Source organism: Nipponia nippon, unplaced genomic scaffold (genome assembly GCF_047370975.1).
Source record: "Nipponia nippon isolate SJK-2023a ecotype South Korea unplaced genomic scaffold, ASM4737097v1 scaffold_8, whole genome shotgun sequence".
Classification (NCBI taxonomy): domain Eukaryota; kingdom Metazoa; phylum Chordata; class Aves; order Pelecaniformes; family Threskiornithidae; genus Nipponia; species Nipponia nippon.
This window is the reverse complement of record NW_028262402.1, coordinates 53025414-53045286: the sequence shown is the minus strand read 5'-3', so window position 1 is coordinate 53045286 and position 19873 is coordinate 53025414. Positions and strand designations below refer to the sequence as shown.

The 19873-nt window shown below is 43.9% G+C and overlaps 1 protein-coding gene across 2 annotated transcripts in view; it reads left to right on the top strand.

Annotated features, from left to right (window-relative positions):
- The first annotated feature begins 5915 nt into the window (after window positions 1-5915).
- Window positions 5916-19873, top strand: part of MAST4 (microtubule associated serine/threonine kinase family member 4) — a 307392-nt gene continuing 293434 nt past the window's right edge. For both annotated transcript variants that reach the window (XM_087741356.1, XM_087741355.1), the window contains exon 1: window positions 5916-6200. In XM_087741356.1, coding sequence (XP_087597482.1) covers window positions 5916-6200 — 285 coding nt within the window. The remainder of the gene's footprint in view (window positions 6201-19873) is intronic.

Below are 19873 nucleotides of genomic sequence, written 5' to 3'. Positions count from 1 at the left end.
CCCCTTGCAGCCTGGAACATCCAGCATTTCTCAGGGTGCAGGTGTAAATTAGGTTTACTTTCTCTCTGTTGAGCTAAAGGTTAAAACATGTTTTGGGAATGCTAAAAATAGTGACCAGAATAGACCACAGGATGCAGCCATGCAGGTCTGGGTTATATTTAGCAGTCCATAGCTGACTACGCCTCTCAGCTAGACCATGAGGCTGCCTACATAACCACAGTGCAGGAAGGGTCTCAGAGCTCCTCTCTTCTCCCCACTCCATCCACAGCTGGAGCTTTGGTTATCTCCAGTTTCCATCCTGAGTCTGGACCATCGCTTCCTGTCTATCTGTTCTTTGTAAGAGCTCGTGACTGGGCACTAGGATACTGCAGGATAAAATGAGAAATTATCATAACTTATAATTATTATAACTTCTCCCATTACAGCACTGTGAAGGAACAGTGATAACCTTTGTTAAAATGTGTTGTGAGAAGCAAAAGTTTTTCCATAATTTTATGAGAGTCATAACATTGACTTCGAATTTTTTCTATAAAACAGACCTCATAAAGCAGAATGTGAATGTGGGAACAGAGCTCTCAGAATGAGTATCCTTTCTGTTGTATGCCACTTGGTAACAGGCCTGTGCCAAGCTCATACTGCTCTTCCCTCCTGCCAGTGTGTTGCTTCACGTCCCTGATACACAGATGTTGTGAAGGTGAGGGAGAATTTGTGGAAGGCTCCTTGCTCAAGGGCTATCCATCAAGAAACGTAGCACCTCTGTCAGCAGACTTGTGCAAAAAGTCTGCACAATGTGCTGGCAGTACACTTCTGTGTCTGAAGACAAATTAAGATGGTATCACTTCTTCTTGTCCCTGCCGGCACACAGCCTCACAACCCCCCTGGATCTGCCTGAAACTGAGGGCAGGAGTTCCTGATGTTTAGTCACAGCGGTATAACCCCACAGCAATGCCTTGAGGGAGACCTGGAAAGGGGATCAGTGGGTTATGCTTCCCCCTCTTCCTGTACAACCTCTGATGCTCTGTGATATATGAAGGCCTGAAGAGTGTTGGGCAGAATTCTTATTTTTTACCCTGGAGGTATCAGAAATGTAAATGTCAGAGTGTAAACATTTGCCAGAGGTTTCCTCTACGCGTGATTTTCTGCAAGTCTCCTGACAGTGATTCATGCGGTGTTCATGCAGCTCCTCAAGTGCCAGTAATCAGGAAAAGTGCCTTTGGCAATTACGCTGTTTAGTCCTGATCACATCATCTCTACCTGACAAGATGGTGGCACTACCTGGACTTGATAAAAGCACGTGCAGCAGGTGGAGGCCTACACTAGCTGTTTTTCCTCCCCTGGCAGAGACACCTTTCATCTGGTAACATATTCAATTAATAGATGATATGTTATATTTTTCTCAGGTTTATTAAATGTTCCACTGACTTGAATGGGATATTTCTGTTCATGCATATACCTATTGTTGCTAGGATTTATAATGTAACATGACCAGCCTGTTAATGCCTTTTGAGATGACCTGAAGCTAATCAGCATGTTCAAATGCCCTTGCTTCATGCTCTGCAAGTGCTATGGAAAGTAAATTGTGCTTCACATTCATTGTCAAAAAAAGCTCTTTAATGGTGAGAGAGAGTCTCAGAATTGATTCTCTTGGGAAGGAATGAAGTGGGTTCTGCTTACTCTGAAGTAGGAAATTCATCCTATCCTAAGGTCTAAGGAGACCCTCAGAGATAAGAAGGATGGACATCCCAACCATGCTGTATGTTCAGTGGTGCCTGCCCCAGCCCAGAGATGAGAGTTGCCACTACGCATTGTTTTACCCACTTCCAACCTGCCACTGCAGTTGGCATTAGCGGTCGTTCCTGCCACTAACACCCATGGGTTGTACCACACCAAATGAAAGCTTTTGAATTCCTGATCTTGGATATTGCTTGAGAGCCTGTATGTAGAGATAAAGCATATCAAGTAAAAATTTAAGGTGGTCTTCATGGCACTGTAATATGTGTTTTCAATAAATCCAGATTCCCAAGAAAACAACTCTGATTCCAGAGTTTACTGCTAGAGCTGGGAGGAGCACTCAAAATTGCAAGATCCTGTTTGCCCATTTTCTGCTGGTACTTCAGGTAGACAGCTTTTTTTCCCAGAGGTAAGGCAGAAATACGAGTGAATGAACCGCCTCTTACAGAAAGGAGCGCGCTAATGAAACATTTATACACCACTAGTGCAAAAGTCTGAAATTAAAAATTGAAAGGCCTATTCATATTACAATTTGCTTTCAGGATTGGCACTAATTGGCAATGCCGTTGGCAGTCTCAACAGGGAGGGCAAGAACTGAGTAAGCATGGAAACTTACTCATCCAAAGAAGTGGTTCTTCCAGGTCAGGCTTAATGCACATTTACTATGCAGAAAGGGAAGCAGAGCACTGTTGTTGCCGATAGTGTAACTGTATTATTTGGAGAGCGTTGCATTTGCCAGGTCTGTCAGTCTTGTCTAGGGATTTTCTCAGGTGCTAACCCCACTCTATCAGTATGTTTTGAAAACTGCTTCTCATAGATGTGGAATTCTGCCTAAATATGCAGAATCAAAGGGGAAGAAGAATATTCCCTTGTTCCACCTCTTTTAATTTTGCCTTGAGTTGCATACTCTTTCTCTCTGACTTTTCTCTGTTTTATTCAATACGCTGCTCCAATGTTCACTTTCTTTGCCTATCATTTTTACCATATATCCACTCCTTTGACTCCTCGCTATCTTGGTAAAGACCCTGATCCTTCAAGGTCCAGTTACAAAACCAATCGTTATCTTCTTACGTGTCTTTTTGTGCTGTCTCATGTACAGCTATGATTTACTGACCATTTATCTACACCTCTTAATGCTTTTTTCCAGTGTTTCCCTTATACCTGGCAACCTTGTACCAAACTTGTCAATCAATCTGTTAGCCAGTCATTCTTCCAGTCCTTCAAGACCACAGAGACTGTAAGCATTTCCCAAGCAGTAACAACTAGGTATATAATTACAAAGTTTTGAGATGCATTATATTTCTTTTTTTGTATTTTGTCTTCACTAAGTGGTGCACATAGTGAACAGCTGTACCAAACCACAGGACTTTTTGCCTTAATCATAAATTATGCGAAGATTGTGTTTTACTTTCAGTTTGTGCAGTGCTGACCACAGCTTGTGGAGAGGAGGTATGATCCTGCTGGAAGGAAGGGGAGGAATGGTACATTACCTTGCCTGAGGTGCAGAGGCAGGAGAGGGAAAGAGCAGCAGTGGGGTAGGAGCAGCCTGCTGCGGCTGTGCATCGCAGAGTGGGTGACTGCTGGGTGTACTGGGGGAGGACAGAAAGGGAAAGTTGAGCAGACCAGGGGACAGCTGCTTGTAAACGTACAGGTAGAAAAAAGCCTGGGAATGGGTGAATGTTCCCAAAGCTGAGCCTGGCTCCTGCTCTCACTGAGGTGACACAGTTCTCTCCTTAGTCTCCACCAAATGAATCCAATGCCTGGCAAGAGGTGCTCAAAGCTTATTAAATATGGACATCTTTTTAAAAAATGTCTTCAAAATGGGCTTCTCAAGTCATGCCAGGTATTCAGTGTTTTGCCACAAAGTACATCACTGATTTGTGACAGTGAAGGGCAAGCAACAGCGCTTTTCTCCGGGTGGAAAACCGATGTAAATTTCTCTCTTTGCTGCTTTTACCTTTAGCTCCCTTTTAGCAACTATAGGCAGCATAGCACCCCTCTTCTGTTTGTGTAAGATAATGTTAGCAGAGCACGTGATCTGGCACAGTCTATAGGCCAGAGCAGAACAATACTGTCACTTGTCTTCTGTAACTCTGGGGTGATATAATAAATCTTGAGTGCCTTCTCAGATTTCAATTTATGGCATAAATTAGAGCAGTTCAGCAACTATTCTAATATATGCCTTGCTGCCCTCAGATTACAGGGGCTGTTCTGGCAGCTGATAATAACTGAAGTGTAGAAGTGCTTTGGCTAAGCTCTATTTTTCCCAGTCTCATCTCAGGCAGTAAGAGGAAGAAAAGGAAGTGACAAAGATCTGCAATGTTGCTTTTCACCGCCTGGCAATTTTCTTACACATTGCGAATTCCCAGGTAGCAAATTAAGCCAGTTGTTCTGCTATGAGAATGACACTAAACCAGAGGCAAAATCTGAATGGAGGAGGTCTGTCTTTAAAATCCAAGGGCTCAGGAATTATCAGTATGTTCAGGTTTTGGAGATAAAAGAGCTCATGTGCAGAACCTGGAGTACTGATGAGGAACTCTTTTCTCTGATTAGTTAAAATTATTATAGTTAGGTTTGGAGTAGTATATGTGTATAATACATTTAGCCAAAATTAGTTTTTGTGTTTCTGCATATATCTCATGTTTCCTTATTATTAAATGTTGGTATAGGCAAATTTCTGGGTCAAATTCTGTCCCTAGTGACTATTATAATCCTCTTCCCCAATAAATTAACTTCTAGGCATTTTAAGGGCCTGATCTAAGTACTGACAAGAAACCACAGAGAACTATCAGCATTGTTACAACCTAATATCCAGCTTTAATAGCTCATTCAAAGCAGAGAAGGACTGAGATTTGGATAATTTTGTATGGTTATTTTTCCTTCCACTATTAATCTGATCATCCATATAGCCATTATAACATTTAATTTTTTTTTTCCATTTGCCATCTGGGAATCCTGGATAAACTGGTCAAATTACAAATCTGAAAAAGGGGAGACTTGCATTCTGGTTCCTACTTTCATTATCTACGTAGTGTGTTAATTAGAGCACATCAATAACTGGTCTGTGCTCACATTTCTTTTTCTATGAAACGGAGATGATATCTACTCTGTAGTGATGCTGTGGGACTTCATTCATTACCAAAGCACTTAATCTGTTTTGATTCCACAATTGGATTAGCCCAGGGGACCCTGGGCTGTACGGGCATAAGCAAACAAGGCTCTGGTGTATGTAGGTATATATTTACATGTAACACTAGTACATTAGATTAGAACCTGTGTTATCATTATAGACACCTCAGGCCAAACAAAAATATATTTTCAAGAAAATATTTTAAAAGAATATTTTAAAAATTGTCAGGGCAATTAGGTTTAAAAGCCATTAGGCCCTTAAAGATGAAGGAGTTGTCTAGGAGGGTTTGCAAAAGCTTTCAGGTGCCTGACTCCTATGATCTGCTTTGGTTTCAATGCCTCTGGAAGGCTGGCCCCAAATCCCAATGTCAATGCCCGTTTCAAAGTCAAACCCCCAAAGGGACTTCGTTCGCTGCGAGATCGTAACTAGGCGTCTGCAGCCTTCTGCAAACGACGCGAAGCTGGCAAAGCCGCTGCGATACACTGCCGATACCTGCTTTTTAAAGGAAGAGAGGGGCGCAGAAAACCCTGTTGTGTGAAATACCTGCCGCTGCTCACCCCCCGGCACGGCCCGGAGCGGAGCCCGGCGGGGCTCGCTGTCCCCCGCCCGCGGAGGCGCACCTTGCGCACCGCCCAGCGGGGCGACCCCGCCGCCCCGGGCTCTGGCAGACCCCGCTGCCCTCTCCCCACCGCGGGCTGCCGCCGGCCGCCTCCCTCGACCGGGGCAGGCGGCGGGACCGGGCTGCCGGGGGCTCCGCCATGGGAGGCGCCGGGCCCCCGCGGCGGCCCCTCCCCGCCCCGTTACCTGCCGCCCTCCCGCCCCGCTCCCCGCCGCCGCGCCGCGCCGGGCCCGCCCCCCCGCGCCATTGGCTCCGCCCGGCCCGGCCCGGCCCGGCCCCGCCCGCAGGCCCCGCCCGCCGGCCGGGAGCGCCGTGGCCGGCCCGGCCCGGGGAGCGCCGCTGCCGCCGCCGCCGCGACGCTGCGCTCTGCGGGGCGGGGGGACGGCGGCTGCCGGCGGCGGGGCATGCGGGCGGCGAGGCTCTGGGCCCCCGGCCATGGCTGAGAAAGTTTCGGCGGCTGCGGAGCGGCCGCGGGGCGCCGGCCACGTCGGCTCCTCTTGCTCCGGCTCCTCCTCCGGCTCGGAAACTCTCTCCGAGGAGGGGGAGCCCGGCGGCGACGGGGCGGCGGCGGCGGCGGCCCCCGGCGGGGCGGCTGCGGCTGCGGCGGCGGGGCGGCTGCGGCAGCGGCCGGGCGAGGAGCGGGCGAGCCCCGGCGAGGAGCGGGCGAGCCCCGGCGGCCGGGCGGAGGACGACGCCTCGCTGGAGGAGCGGGATGAGGAGGTGCGCGGGGCCGGGGCGGCGGCGCTGGCTTCTCCCGCCCGCGGGCGGCGGGGCGCGCCGGGAGTCCCCGCCCGGAGCGGGAGGCGGAGGTGCCCCCGCCCGGAGCGGGAGGCGGCGGTGCCCCCGCGGCGGGAGCGGTTCGGTGCCCACCTGGGTGCAGCCCCTGCGCGTCGTCTCCCCTGCTAAACCCGGGGCGTTCTTGTTCCTGCTCCCCCGGCTCTCGCCCCGTCTGGCTGCCGATATCGAGGGCTGGGGTTTTTTTTGTGGAGGGGGTATTTTTTGCTGTAAGAAACCTTGTTTTTTCTAGCGTGCCACCTTTGGATAGCGTTGCTCTGAAGCAAACTCTTCAGTGTCCGACGGAAGTGATGGGCAAGCCCCTGAACTACACTAATCCTCTTGGGAGAGCTAATGACAGGCTGTGGATTATGGAGGAGCTCTGTGGGTGATAGATCTGCAGCGTGATACGCGGATACGCGCGTTGTTCCCTTCCCTTCCCTCCCGGTCTGGCTGCAGTACCTTCTAACGGCACTCTTAAAAACAAAACAACCCCCCCACTATGTTACAGTAAAGTGACCCTTTTGTGTCTCAGACTGATTTTTTTTTTTTTTGTCTTGTTGCGCGGTTCGCACTCAGAGCTATTTCTTGCCCTGACCCCCGAACCAAGCGCATCGTTTTGTCTGGCTGCTGCTTTACTTCTCCTCCGTACATCATCCCTCGTATGCCTTAGTTGAGTGATGACTTGCCTTTTGTTGTGGTCAACTTTTTAATTTGCTCTTAGGCGGCGTTTCTTTATTCTGTGCCTTTAGGCGGCTGGACGTGCAAAGGTTTTTTTGGCATTTTTAAAGGAGTATCTGCGAAGGGCTGGCTGAAGTTACTTGCAGCTAGTTAATCTGTGGTTGCCAGGAATGTTTCTCTCCACAGTACTGGCTTGTTTATGTAGCTCCTGTTTCCCCCTTCATCCCCTGATGCCTCTTCTGTTGAATTCATACAACTGTAGGACAGCATGGTGAATTGGATCTAAATATAACTTTCTCTACCCCCCCCCTTTTTTTTTTTCTTTAAATACTCAAACTTGGACCAGGTTCCTGGTCTGTTTCAACTGCATGAGCCCACAAAAGGTGGAATGTATTTACAGTGAAGTGCATTTATGATAGTAATAGAATGAATGTGGATATATCCACATTTTTTTTTTTTTTCTGGAGATGTGAACTTGCTTTATTCACTGAACTGAGTAGGAGCTCTGTAGCTGCTGTTAGCATGGTGCTCACTGGTAGGTAATTAATATATCCTGCTTCTCGGCAGGTCTTGTACATGTGGGCTGGGGGCTGTGCTTACCACAACTATGTGGTGTCTAGTTGGTTTGATGCTTGTTGGTAAGCCTGCAAAACGCTGTGCAGAAACACACAAAGGCTATCTGTTCAGTTAGCTGAACTCGTAGCCGCTGGCAGATGAGTTAACTTCTGGGTAAGGGTGGTTATTTCTGTGTGTGCTTTGGAGATGAATTACAGGCACCTTTTGAGTTGAAAGTATAGGGAAGGTAAGCCCAAAATGAAGTCAACATTGCATTCATTGGAATTTGGAAATCCTGCATGGGCAATCTGATACCTCACCTGCAGTTAGTAATGCTAGAAGATACCAGCATAAACTCATTTTAATGTAGTGGGAAAGGTTGCTCAGAACATGCAGCCTTCTTCCCCCACTGCCCACCCCTTTATTCCTCTCTGCTAGATTCCTTCGTTACCTGAAACCAATCTTTTTTGTCTGGTTTTTTGTGCTTGAAATCCTTCCATTTTGGTGTAGTCAGTGCTTGCAGCTGAATTCCTGCCTACCTGCAGAAGCCACCTGACAAATCCACCTGTATAATCATCATTTTTTTGGTGCAAGGACACCACAATCCATTAGAATGCAGAAACAAATGAATGCGTGTTAATTTAAAACTGAGAGAGCATCTGTGTTACTTGCACACCAAAACCTTTCAGGGTAGTGGAAAAGGGCAAAACTAAGGTCCCAGATGAATGTACAGATGATTTCAGACTTTCTTTATGTGCTACCTCCCAAAAACATAACATTGAGAGAAGTACTTGAAGATTACCATTTTCACATTGACATCCCATCTGATTGCTGTCAAATAATGAAAATTTTGATGTTCTCTGTAATGTTCTGTTTCTGAGGTCTTTCGGTGTTATGAATCCCCAGTGCTTGATCCTGCTCTTCCAGGTTTCATTTCTCCTCTTGCCCTGTCCGTGTTCCTGTTGCCAACATCGCAGAATTGAACCTGTTGTCACAGCTATTCAGTGTCCTTTAGACAGCAGTGAAACAGATTGTCCTGATACCTCTCTTGCTGCTACTTTAGCTGTCAGTAAATTCTTCAAAGCCATGACATAAAAAATATTTTTCAAACTAAATCTATAAATGGGTAATTAGAAAATGTGCACATTTTCCCATATGCCTTACAGTTCATGTGGTGTTCAGTAGAACTATTTATTCTCCTGTGGCATTGTATACGACATACTTGACAACTCTGATCTTGTCTCCTCCTAGACCTCTTCTTTAGACTAAACAACCCCAGTGCCTTTAATCTTCCCTTATAGAACGTGTTTCCAGACATCTGATCATTCTCATTGCTGTCTTGTGGACTCCTTCCAGCTGGTCACATCTGTCTTGAAGCATGACATCAAAAAACAGGATGCCATACTCAGATTTAGGCTTTGCCAGAGCTGACCAGAACAGAAAGATTATTTCAGAGGTCTCTCAAGTAGCGTTATTGTTTACATAGCTCAGACTGCTCTTTTACACTTTGTGGTCCGTTATGAGTTTTATGTCTTTTTGTAAAGAACGATGTGAACATTTCTACTCTACCTTAAAGAACGGTTCATCTCTCCTGCTCAGTGAAGGAAACTTAATGCTGTCACTTAAAGTAGGGCTGCTTCTTTTATGTCCAGAAATTAAATAGTAGAACTGAAGGCTTGATAACTGGTCTTCTGAGTATCACATCTGAAAGAGTTAATTCCAGGAGGCGAACGGGGAAGGGAGCGCCAAGGTGGGAAGAGAAGGTACCTCACTCCTTTTCTTTTTTTTCTTTTTTTTTCCTACTATCATTACTTCATCCTACTGTTCTATAAACTTCACCTTAAAAAAAAATTACAAAATAACCAAAGAAAAGCAGTCTCTCCCTTCATGTAAGCAAGAACAAATGATAGTTTACAAGATTACATCCATCAGTTACTAAACTGTTTCCGATGTCTTACTCTGAGATCTTAGGCATGTGAGAATTAAACGTGGCTTTAACTTCATGTGGGAGGTACTTTGCTTTTGGAATATCATTGTGTTGGAGTGCTGTGGATAGCAAGCACCTGAAACTCAAATGAATTCAAGCAGATTATTTGCCTGTGCTCACGTGAGGCTAGTGGCTAACTGCTGACAGAAGCAGGCAAGATGGGATTGCATGGTGAAGGGGACTCAAGGCAAACACTACATAGAGGACAGCTCACCGCTTTCCTAACACGGCATGGTTGTTTAGTTTTTTAAGGATTATTCTGCCTTTTCTTTAGAACTCTTCCTGTTGGAGTGTTTTCCACACTGTCAAGGGAGGAGTCGAGGCTGGGCAACAACATGTTTTCTCTTGTAATCTGGCTGCTTCTACAGTCTGTGAGTAGTCAATACCAGGCTGGGATTATGGGGAAAGGAATAAATGCAAAAAATCCCAGGATTTTCCCGTTTTCCTTTCCGTTGCGTTTCTCTACACTAGTCTTCCTTTCGGCAAAAAAGTGACTGTGAACAGGAAACAAGTTTTATGAGGTTTATTGAGGCAAATGGTGCCAAATGTCATTGGCTGCATTAGTTTCTCTCATTCAAAATGTTTTACAGTCTTCCAGTCCAGCATGGGTTATGCTTTTTTTGATGATGGCTTCCAAATCTTGTCAGTGTTTTACAGGACAGGTGAGAGCTCACTTGGGTTAATCTTGTCCCTTAGAAAGAGGATGAAGGCAAGCTACGGATTCCTTGCCGACATCAGTAATCTCAAGGATCTGAAGGTTAAATTGTGTGTCTTGGAGTTGTCTGTCTCTTCCATCTCTGTCAGCTGACCTACTGAAAGAGCTTATCTTTCTACAGACCTTGTCACAGCGACTGGGAATACGCATTGCTTACCAGAGCAGAGTAGCAAGCCAGGGAGGATCAACAGTCTTTCAGAGAGAGTAATACTTTGTCATATAGCACAGCTGTCTTGGTCTGAAATGGATCCAAAAGCTTCTGAACCTGCCAGTGTCTTCTGAATTACCATAGTGAGTCTTCTTCAGTATTTTGGATGCTTTAAAAAAACCTCAAACCACCAATGAAAAAAAAAGGGGGAAAATATGGTATTTTGTTCTCAAATAATTGAAGTTCTTGCTCTGTAAATTAAATGTTTGGCACTGAAGTGGCTATCAGAGTTGATAAGAGTTGATCCTGTGTTGAAAAAATGATGAGCAATGTGAAAAGACAGGATTTCTCATGAAAAATGTCCACTGACCTTTGAAGTCGATTATTCTACATTTTCTCCTACTCTTTAGTTGATATGTATTAAAAAAGATACTTCACTGCACAGAGTGAGAAGTACAAAAGCTTTTTCTGTTGCTTCTACCTTTTCACCTGAATCTGCCTTCTTGCTGTTTATATTGCAATCCATTGCGGCTTCAGAAGGACTGTGTGGTGGGACTTAATTACTGGGAAGCTAAGATTCTGTCATGAAAGTACTCATAGCAAGGTGAAGAGGGTGGTAAAGAAAGCATTGCTTTAAAAGCTGCTCTTTCACACGTTTGTCCTTAAGCATATGTCCGCTTGAGAGCTGCAGTACTTCCAGCATTACAGATTGTCTGCCAGATCTTCACCCCAACAAAACTGTAGTGTAATTTGGGGGAGGGGTGGAAATCAAAATGCTTTGGGATAAAGTAGGCAAAGAGTGTGTGAAGCGATGGCAATGTTTACATGTGCATCCATGCGTAATGGAGATGGTGGTAGTTCAGTCAAAATGTCACTGTGACCTAACTAGTAGTAATGTTTTTGTTACCTTTGTCTTTCCCCTCCTGCTTGTCCTGCTGAAGTACTAACCATGGGACATGCTTAGACCGTGTGAGCGACACCGTAGACAAATTTTTCTTTTAATTGTTTCAGACTTTGTTGTCTCTGACAGTGATGCATCATTCCCTGTTGTAGCACACCCTGAATGTTACAGCTACCTAAAGATGAATGGCCCAATTGCTAGGGTGTGATCCTTAGATCATACTAAGGAATAGTAATGCAGTCATAAAATGTGTACTTCTCGGTGTTAAAATGATCGCAGTGGGATTAAATAAACACTCATCTAGCCTAGAGCAGCCACAAAAATGTTCTAGTGTCACGTAAGCCAGAGAAACCCCATTGCTTTTGTTTTTTAGATATGTTTGTGATAAGTTACCTATCAATACTTTACACTTTAAATCTGTAGGGCTGTCTCAACAGTCATGTAAAACACTTTCTTAATTTGCTTTTAGTATGAAAAAATGTATGTTTGCCTCCTACTTTAAACTTTCTGCATGCGGGATAGGCCTTTAAGTTGCATGCTGCTATGCACCCTTGTTATCTCAGAAATACACTGGGATGAGGAAAGACACATGGTTGAGTGCTTTATCTAATACAGCTGTGTGCTGTTGCCTGAGGTTTTAGATTATCTGTACAACAGTAATGTTTGCAGCTCCTTGGAGCTTCTTTTCAAGACATTTGGTGGGTATAAATAAGTCTATAACTAGAGCATCTCCCTTCTCACTTAGAATAAGTGAGAGCTGAAGAAGCACATACATACGTTGAGTTGCATATCTGTTTTCATGTGCCAGAACTATTTAGATACTTAAAATCCTCCTGGAAGGAGGTGGGTGAGGACCTGATAATTACAGTCTTCAAACCAAAATTTGAACGCATTTGCAAAAATGGCTGAGTGGGCCTTTTGCACCCTTTAAATTTTACAGGCAGGAGAACGTAGTCCTGAGGCTAATCTTCAGGATCCCTTAGTATCTGTATATTCAACTGTGAAATAAAACGTAGACAAACATCTTTTCTGAAAAGCTGCATCTCTGCAGAAGGAGGACACCCTAAGTGCAGTGTAGTCCACTGCCCTTGACAGCATTTTGGCTAGATGTAAGCTGCTTTGAACTGAGTGTCAGTACTTTTGTACTATGCAGAAGCTCCATATGATGGGACTGCTCTGCTGGCCATAACAGCTTACATGAAGTTGAGTTTACACGAAGGCATAAAAAAGTCCTAAGTCTTGAGGTATAAAATACGAGCATTGTCAAGTGCAGTGCAAATGAGAAGATCCTCGAGCTAGCAAGATAGCAGCTAGATAGCCTTTTACTGTGACAAACCATGTAATAGGGTAACTTCCCTCTTGGTTTTGTTGCATATTATGCATTCTCTCTACCTACCCCCAAAGCACAACTGTGATCTTAAAGATTGCCATGCTGAAGCACTAATACATATTGGTTACTTGGTTTCTGATCTTGTCGTTTGGGTTATCTAGAGCTGGCAAACATTAACCAGCAATGCACTTCTGCACAAGGCATAAGAAGATAGTTACCCTTATTTTAGAGGCAAAAATCTGAAATGCAGAATTTGGGGACTTATGAAAAGCGACGTGATGAATCTAAGAAGATTAATAGTGTGAACAAAGTCCTTGAAGTTTTCTGTTAAAGCTTCCTTAGGCAGAATTTCTCTGACACCAAGGTGAAGTTTTTGTCTTATGCCCAATACAGCAAAGCAGATGTCTGTTACTAAGATCTTCAGTGAGGCAGGCTCTGCCTGTTCTGCTGCTGGCTTGGGAAATGACCTGGTCAGGCTTTGACTTGAGAGAAACACGGGTCTTTTTAATAGCTTGATAAGTGAAAGACGAAAGGATGAAGAACAAATATTCTTTGGGTTTTTTGTTTTGTTTCTGTGGTGTTGGTTTTTTTTTGTTTGTTTGTTTTTTTTTTTTTTTTTTTGTACAGGACCAAGCACAGTGGCGTTCTAGCTTGTATTCTCAGTGTTATGCTATCACAAGCAGTACTATGCTTGCTATTGCTAAGCCCCCTTGAAAACAGTGCTGTGGGCTTCAAATACTCTGCGGTCCAACTCCCCCAAATTTTTATCATTTATTGCTTCAGCCTTCGGATTTGTGTTTTTTTCAGCTCTTCTCTTACAGCTATGGAGTTTTAAATTCTTTTTGAAACAAGGTTTTAATAATTGGGTGGTGTTGGGTTTTAAGATGTATGACTTATGAGAGACTTGTGCTTAAAATCATGAAATGCTGTTAGCTCTTTGTGCAGTGATAGAGGGGAGGGAAAAAAGATGCAGGTACTTGACGGCAAGCTAGATGAAAAGGTGAAAAACATGGGGGAGTGGTGGCAAACAAACTGCGCTTTGAAATCAAGCCAGGAACCTGTCTTAGCTTTCGGTTTACTGAGCCAAGTAAAGTTTTACTTATCCTTTCCTAGCTGAAAGGGATGCTCTCATCAAACTTCCCAGCTGAAAGACTGTCCTGCTCCAGCCAGGGAGCAGTGGGATGAATACTTTGCTCTCCTGTACAAATGTAATTAAGCTGATGAATTTGCATCATTCAGAGGTAAATTACAAGTATGTCAAGGGTTAAAACTCAAGTGTTCATTCACTGATGAATGCAATACTTTTTTCTTTCTTAACCAATATCACCTACAGTGTTGAACTAGAAAAAGAGAATTTTTTTACTTCCTGATCAAACAGCTCTGGAAGTGACTTTCAGGAGAAGCAAAAAAAAAGAAAGAAGCCATGTGCAAGCTACAGAAACCTCTTCCAAAATGATTAAATGTAGATGAAAATAACTGATTATGGGATGGCAACCTGTGTAGCCAAGAAAGATGAATTCCTTGTGTATTAGACGTATTTTGCGATGTTTTGTTGTAACAGTGTTGTATATTTCAATATATCCTTTTTATTTTTATTAATTTGTTTTTAATTCCTAGAGGGTAGTGCTTTACACTGAGTGACAAACTTCCTTTGTGAGGCCATGCTGCCATGCTAGTGGGACTGTATAATTAATTAATTGTACCTGGACTATTAATGATCCCATTGTTTTTAATAGCCTTGCAATCCTCAGGAAGAGAGCTGGGTGAATGGAGCAGATGAACTACTGCACTAAACTGCTAATTTGATTTTCATTGTTACCTCAGGAAACTTTTACTAGAATGTAATATGCTGTAGCTATGGCTCAGTGGATGCTTTCATTGTAAAGTTGTTATTCAGGCCATATAACAAAAATGTCTGTGATGTCTTTCACACTGTGTTTCAGGTTTTGTGCATAGTACATGACAGGGAAGGGCAGGGCAAAATATGCCGGATACATTTTGTTCTGAGCTAGCTAACAGGATAGATTGTTTACAAAAAGTCACAGGGAAAACATTTAGCTCAATTGGGTCTTTATGGTTTTGATAAGTAGACAGGCTAATGTAAACCTTCTGGATGTGTTTTAACCTGTTATCAGTGGTTCCTTCCCCTTCCCGTTTGTTCAAATACTGGTATTGTTAACACATTACACCACTGGAGGACATGCTCCAAAGTTAAAGATGCCATTGATTTCCTTGGAGCAGCTCTGCAGCGAGCAGAGGGTACTGCATATTGAATTGGCTATAAGTACTTCTAGAAAATGTGGGTCTAAATTACAGACTGATTAACTGAAACAGAAAGGAGGTAAACTTGAGCATATCACTTATTGGTCATTGCAGAGCAGTGACAATCATTGACTTTCTTGAGTTTCATTGAGTTCTTGAGTTTGGTGAACCACAGGCTGTGTATTGGAATTATAGTGTGGACTCAGGGTTGCACTGAATTCTGCTGAGAGAGTGTATATATGCTCACACTGAGTACACGTGAAGGTAGGTAGTTGCATGGCATCTGGTCTTCTCAGAAAGAAGACATGAGTTAATATCAGTAGTGGTTTACAATGCTGTCGCTCTATGCTGAGTATTACCTTCCTTCCTGGCACCTGTTTTTGTGGTCTCCCTGGTTTGCTTCCATCCAAACTCAGCATGCTTAGTTTTAAATTCTCATTAGAGGTAATAACTAGTGGCTGAAAATTGGAGTGGCTGAAAATTGAAGCAACTGAAACTTTAGGGGTTACATTGAGACAGCAGTCGTCCTATCGTTAAAGTGGGAGAGTTACAGGTAGGGTTAGGGTGTGAAAGGAGGAGGAGGAGAGAGGTTCGGTTGATGTTTAATGATGTGCATTAGGGGAAAACCTTCTCCGTAGTGTTCAATAACCTTTATGCTTCTAAGTATGTTACTGTTAGGGCCATTAGACAGAAAATGAAGGAAGAACTGTGTTAAAAATATGTAAAATCTTAAAGCCACACCATCAGGCATTTTAGGTGTAAGCTTGTTTGAGGGTGAGGAAAAGAAGTACAGCTGAACTTTGGTATGTTGGTAACCACTCAGGCAGCTGGGAGATGCAAACCCTGCTGTTACAGCCCTGCATTACCTCACCTGCATGCTACCTAAGAGAGCAGCTGTGCCAAGAACTGTGGCGTTGTACCTTGTGCGCAACAGAGGAATAGCCTCACAGCAATATGCGCCCTGGTGACTTAAAAGCAGGTAGAGACAAGTTTTATAGCTGTAGGAGCTAAAACGCTTTCGTTCCAGGTCTGCTTTCTCAATACGACGCTCATAAGTAGTGTTTTTTGGCATCATAATTAAATTAAGAAAAAAGTAAATTGCAGAAACTACAGATGACAAATGTAGATATATTAAGTCGTAGATCTGTCACTGGGAAACAAAGACAGAATTGGAATTAGCAAACTAAACATCCCTGAGGACCTGGGCTCTAATCCAGGACAAGTTGGGAACATTTTTCGAACTAAGTGTGTGCTAGTGTCTCGCCTGTAGCTAGCTGCAGTTACTGAAATCTTGCATGCTTTTTGAATTTCTTTAAAACAAACAAAAACCCGTGTTATTCTTATAAACAAATTACTTTAATGCTAGTGATCTACCTGTAATCACATTAATGCCTTTCCTTTAATTCTTCCCATATAGGAGATTTAATAGATTGTGTTGCAGATAAGTTATTTTGACACTAAAACTTCTTGTGTGCAGCTTCTGGGAAAAGCATCCTACAGTTGCCTGATGATGAGCCTGATATGAAGAAATACTTTTCACAGAAATCTCATTCCTACAAAATAAATGAGGCAGCAGAAAGAGCCTTGCCTACATAAGCAAGTAGCACAATGAAAGGGGAATGGTTTTGCAGGGTGAAATGGCTGGTGTTGAGGACAGTGTTCACATTGTATGTGTTTTGGGGGAACTGACTTCAGACCAGCTCTAGTCTGATCCCAAGGGGCAATGACCTGGCACGCTGCCAGTGGCACAGGAGCTGGGTGTGCTTCAGGGCTTGTCAGAAGGGTGGTAGGAGCCTTGCTGGCTTGGGCGCTGATGGTGTTGCCCCTGGATCAGCACAGTTTAGTCTCCTGAAGTTCTTGGTTGGTGCCCGGCCAGGTTTTTATAGTATGTGTTGAGCTTCATGCAGCTGTTGATTCATGAATGTTTTTTTTTTTGGATAAGCTGAAGTTGAGTGTGTCTGCAAGAGCTGCAGTTGCAGCTTTGGTTATACTGTAAACATAAAATCATTTCAGTTGAAATTTCTGTCTGGGTGTGGTGTTTTTCATTAGTCATTAATCCTTCTGTCCTCATTGATTGTTGTTGAGGTAATGTGCTTTCATGAGAGAATTAACAGGTGGTTGGTGTGTTAATCCTTTCTGTTTAGATTTGAGTTTGGTAATCCACCTCCTAGATTTCTTGCCTGTCTAAGGCTGTGATTTCTGTCTGCCTTGATTTTTTTGAATAGGAACTTTCTTCCTACATGCAGTTACTCCTTGGCAGCTTCTTCCCTATGTTTAGGTATAGTTGCCTCTGAACAGATTTGCCTGTCTCCTAGGAGACAAAGCAATACCATTGCACATGATTTTAATCCTTAAAGATGTTATACGTACATAAATAAACATGGAAAAATACATAGGCTTCCCTGTACTTTACGGGGTGTGGACAAGTAGAATGGCTTGGCCTGTTTTCGTCTCTGATGGTACTGCTAACAGATGCCTCCTGCAGTTTGCTATTGGTAACTGTGCAATGTCTGTGCTTGTTCAGATAGCATCCAGATAAAGCCAGTTAAGCCGCTTAAATGTGGGTAAAAGACATTCCCATAACAATAGGTATTTGTTTACTCTACATATAAAACTAGGTCCCAAGGTTTAAGGACTCCACTGAAACCACACAGTTTTAGTGGATTCATGTAGGAGATACTTGGTCTTCAGTGGGTTAATGATACTTATGTCCCAGAGACCTTCGGAAGAAGCTTCTTGAATTTGTTTTTGATATTACGGAGCATATATTGACAGAAGTTGTACGTAAAAATGCATAGCTGTATTCATTTCCTTTAGTGTTAGGACAATTATGACTCTTCTCTTCCTGCAAGATTTTTATAAGCATAATCAAACACATTTTTTTAAAGATCCAAATAATAGAAGTAAAAGTGTGGGGGAATTAACTCTGAAGGCTTTTTCCTAGAGACATAGTACTTAAAATAATTCTGGTGACTGCATTCTCAGGTGATGTGGTAGAAGGCCTTCTGAAGTCCCCAAGAGGTGTCCTATATGTGGCTGATCACTTCAGTGCAGCTCCTGCGTGTTTGGAGTTGTAGCACAGCACTTCACAACTAACCACTAAAGCACTTTGAGAGGTTTTATAATCAGACTTTATCAAAACTATCATTGTCCATTTTACTATATTGCACTCATCATGCATTGCTCCAGTGCTCTTACCCTTTGATGATTATCCTTTAAGTGTTTTTATGTGGATGTGCAGGCATGAAATGTAAGCCCATGTAAAATGCCATGAGGCAGAACCAGTGTTGGACATAGGTAACACAGATGAGTCAAGCCTTCACTACTTGGCTCTTGATTACACATAGATGCAACACTGGTGTTTTTGAGGCTTCATTGAATCTGGCTGAAGTCAAAAGAAATAAAATTCTGTTTTTCCTCTCCACTTCCCTGGCCTGCGCCATTAGTGACTGAAGGGTGGCTTTGCAGAGTCTGGTCCGGGTGACTGCAGGCCCAGTTTGCTGACAGCGTCTATAAACAAAAATAATAATCTGTCTCGCTTTGCAAAATGGCGACCTGTCTGCCTTCCTTGGTTCTCTAAAGCTGGAATCCAGGTTTGGTGCTCATGAATACCTGTGTAAATCCGTCATATTTGGTGCAGTTCAGTAAGTGAATCTTTTCTCCGTGAAGTCCTTCTCAGATGTTCCTGTTTCCCTTCAGCAAGTACAGTTGTACTGGGTGCAAGTGGCCAGGTGCTGGCAGCGGGGACTGCAGGGGCGTCCTCTGTGAGGAGAGGCCACGGGTGCCCTGTGCCAGGCACGGCTGGCTCCAGTGGACCCACTGCAGGGCACCACCGAGCCCCTCAGCCGAGATGGTGGCACCTTGGGGAAAGTGCATTTAAGAAAGGGCAAAATGTTGGATGGCAGTGAGGAATGTAGAGGGGAAAAAGTGTGAGAAACAGCCTTGTGAACAACAAGGTGGGAGATGGAGGGAGAGAAGGTACTCCAGGCACTGGAGCAGAGATGCCCCTGGAGAAGACCACACTGGAACACGCATCCACCCTGCAGCCTGTGGAGGACCCCGTGCTGGAGCAGGTGGATATTTGCTGAAGGAAGCTGCAGTCCATGGAGAGCCCATGCCGGAGCAGGTTTATCCTGAAGGACTGCAGTGTGTGGAGGGGATCCATGCTGGAGCGTTTTGTAGAGGATGGCACCCTGTGGGAAGGGGAAAAGTGTGAGGAGGAAGGAGTGGCAGAGAGGAGCTATTATTGTCTGACTCCAACCTCCATTTCCCATCCCCCTGTACTGCTTGGGGGGGAAGAGGAAGAGGAGTTGGGAAAGGAGGAGTGAAGTTGAGCTTGGAAAAAGGGAAGGGGTGGTTCTAATTAGTCTTTGTTTCTCACTAACCAACTCTATTTTAATTGGCAATAAATTAGATTAATTTTCCCCAAGTTGAGTCTGTTTTACCTGTGATGGTAATTGGTAAGGGATCTCTCTGTCTTTATCTTGACCCATGAGCTTTTCTATCTTATTTTCTCCCCCATCCTGTTGAGGAGGGGGAGTAAGAGAGTGGCTGGCAGCTGGCGAAGGCCACCACAGTCCTTAATTTATCTGTATATTGCATTTCAAAAACTTTCTAAAAGGAAATTGTCTGGAAAATGGTTGTTACCTGCATTTAGGTAGATGTAGCTCCATGCACTTTTAGCTGACACAGACTGGCAGCTGGAACTCTTCTCAGTTCACAAGTGTATTTTTTTTTCTTTCCTGAATGCAGCTCTATAAGCTTATGCTGGGTTTAGAGTTAAGTGCATTTAACACTTCAAACATCACCGCTGGTAACTGATGCTGGGCTCTTGGCTTCTCAGCTATAAGCTTACTTTTTCTCTAAATGTGCATGGTGGTCTTGCCATGTAACAATGTCTAGAAATGAATTTAAACTCGTAGCAATATCTGCATACCTTATGAACAGTAAAGGTGAAACGAGGCGTTGACTTGTCTGCTGAGCTGTTGGAAGTGGCCATTGATGTTGGTTTCCAAATGAACCCAGCTCTTCCTTCGGAAT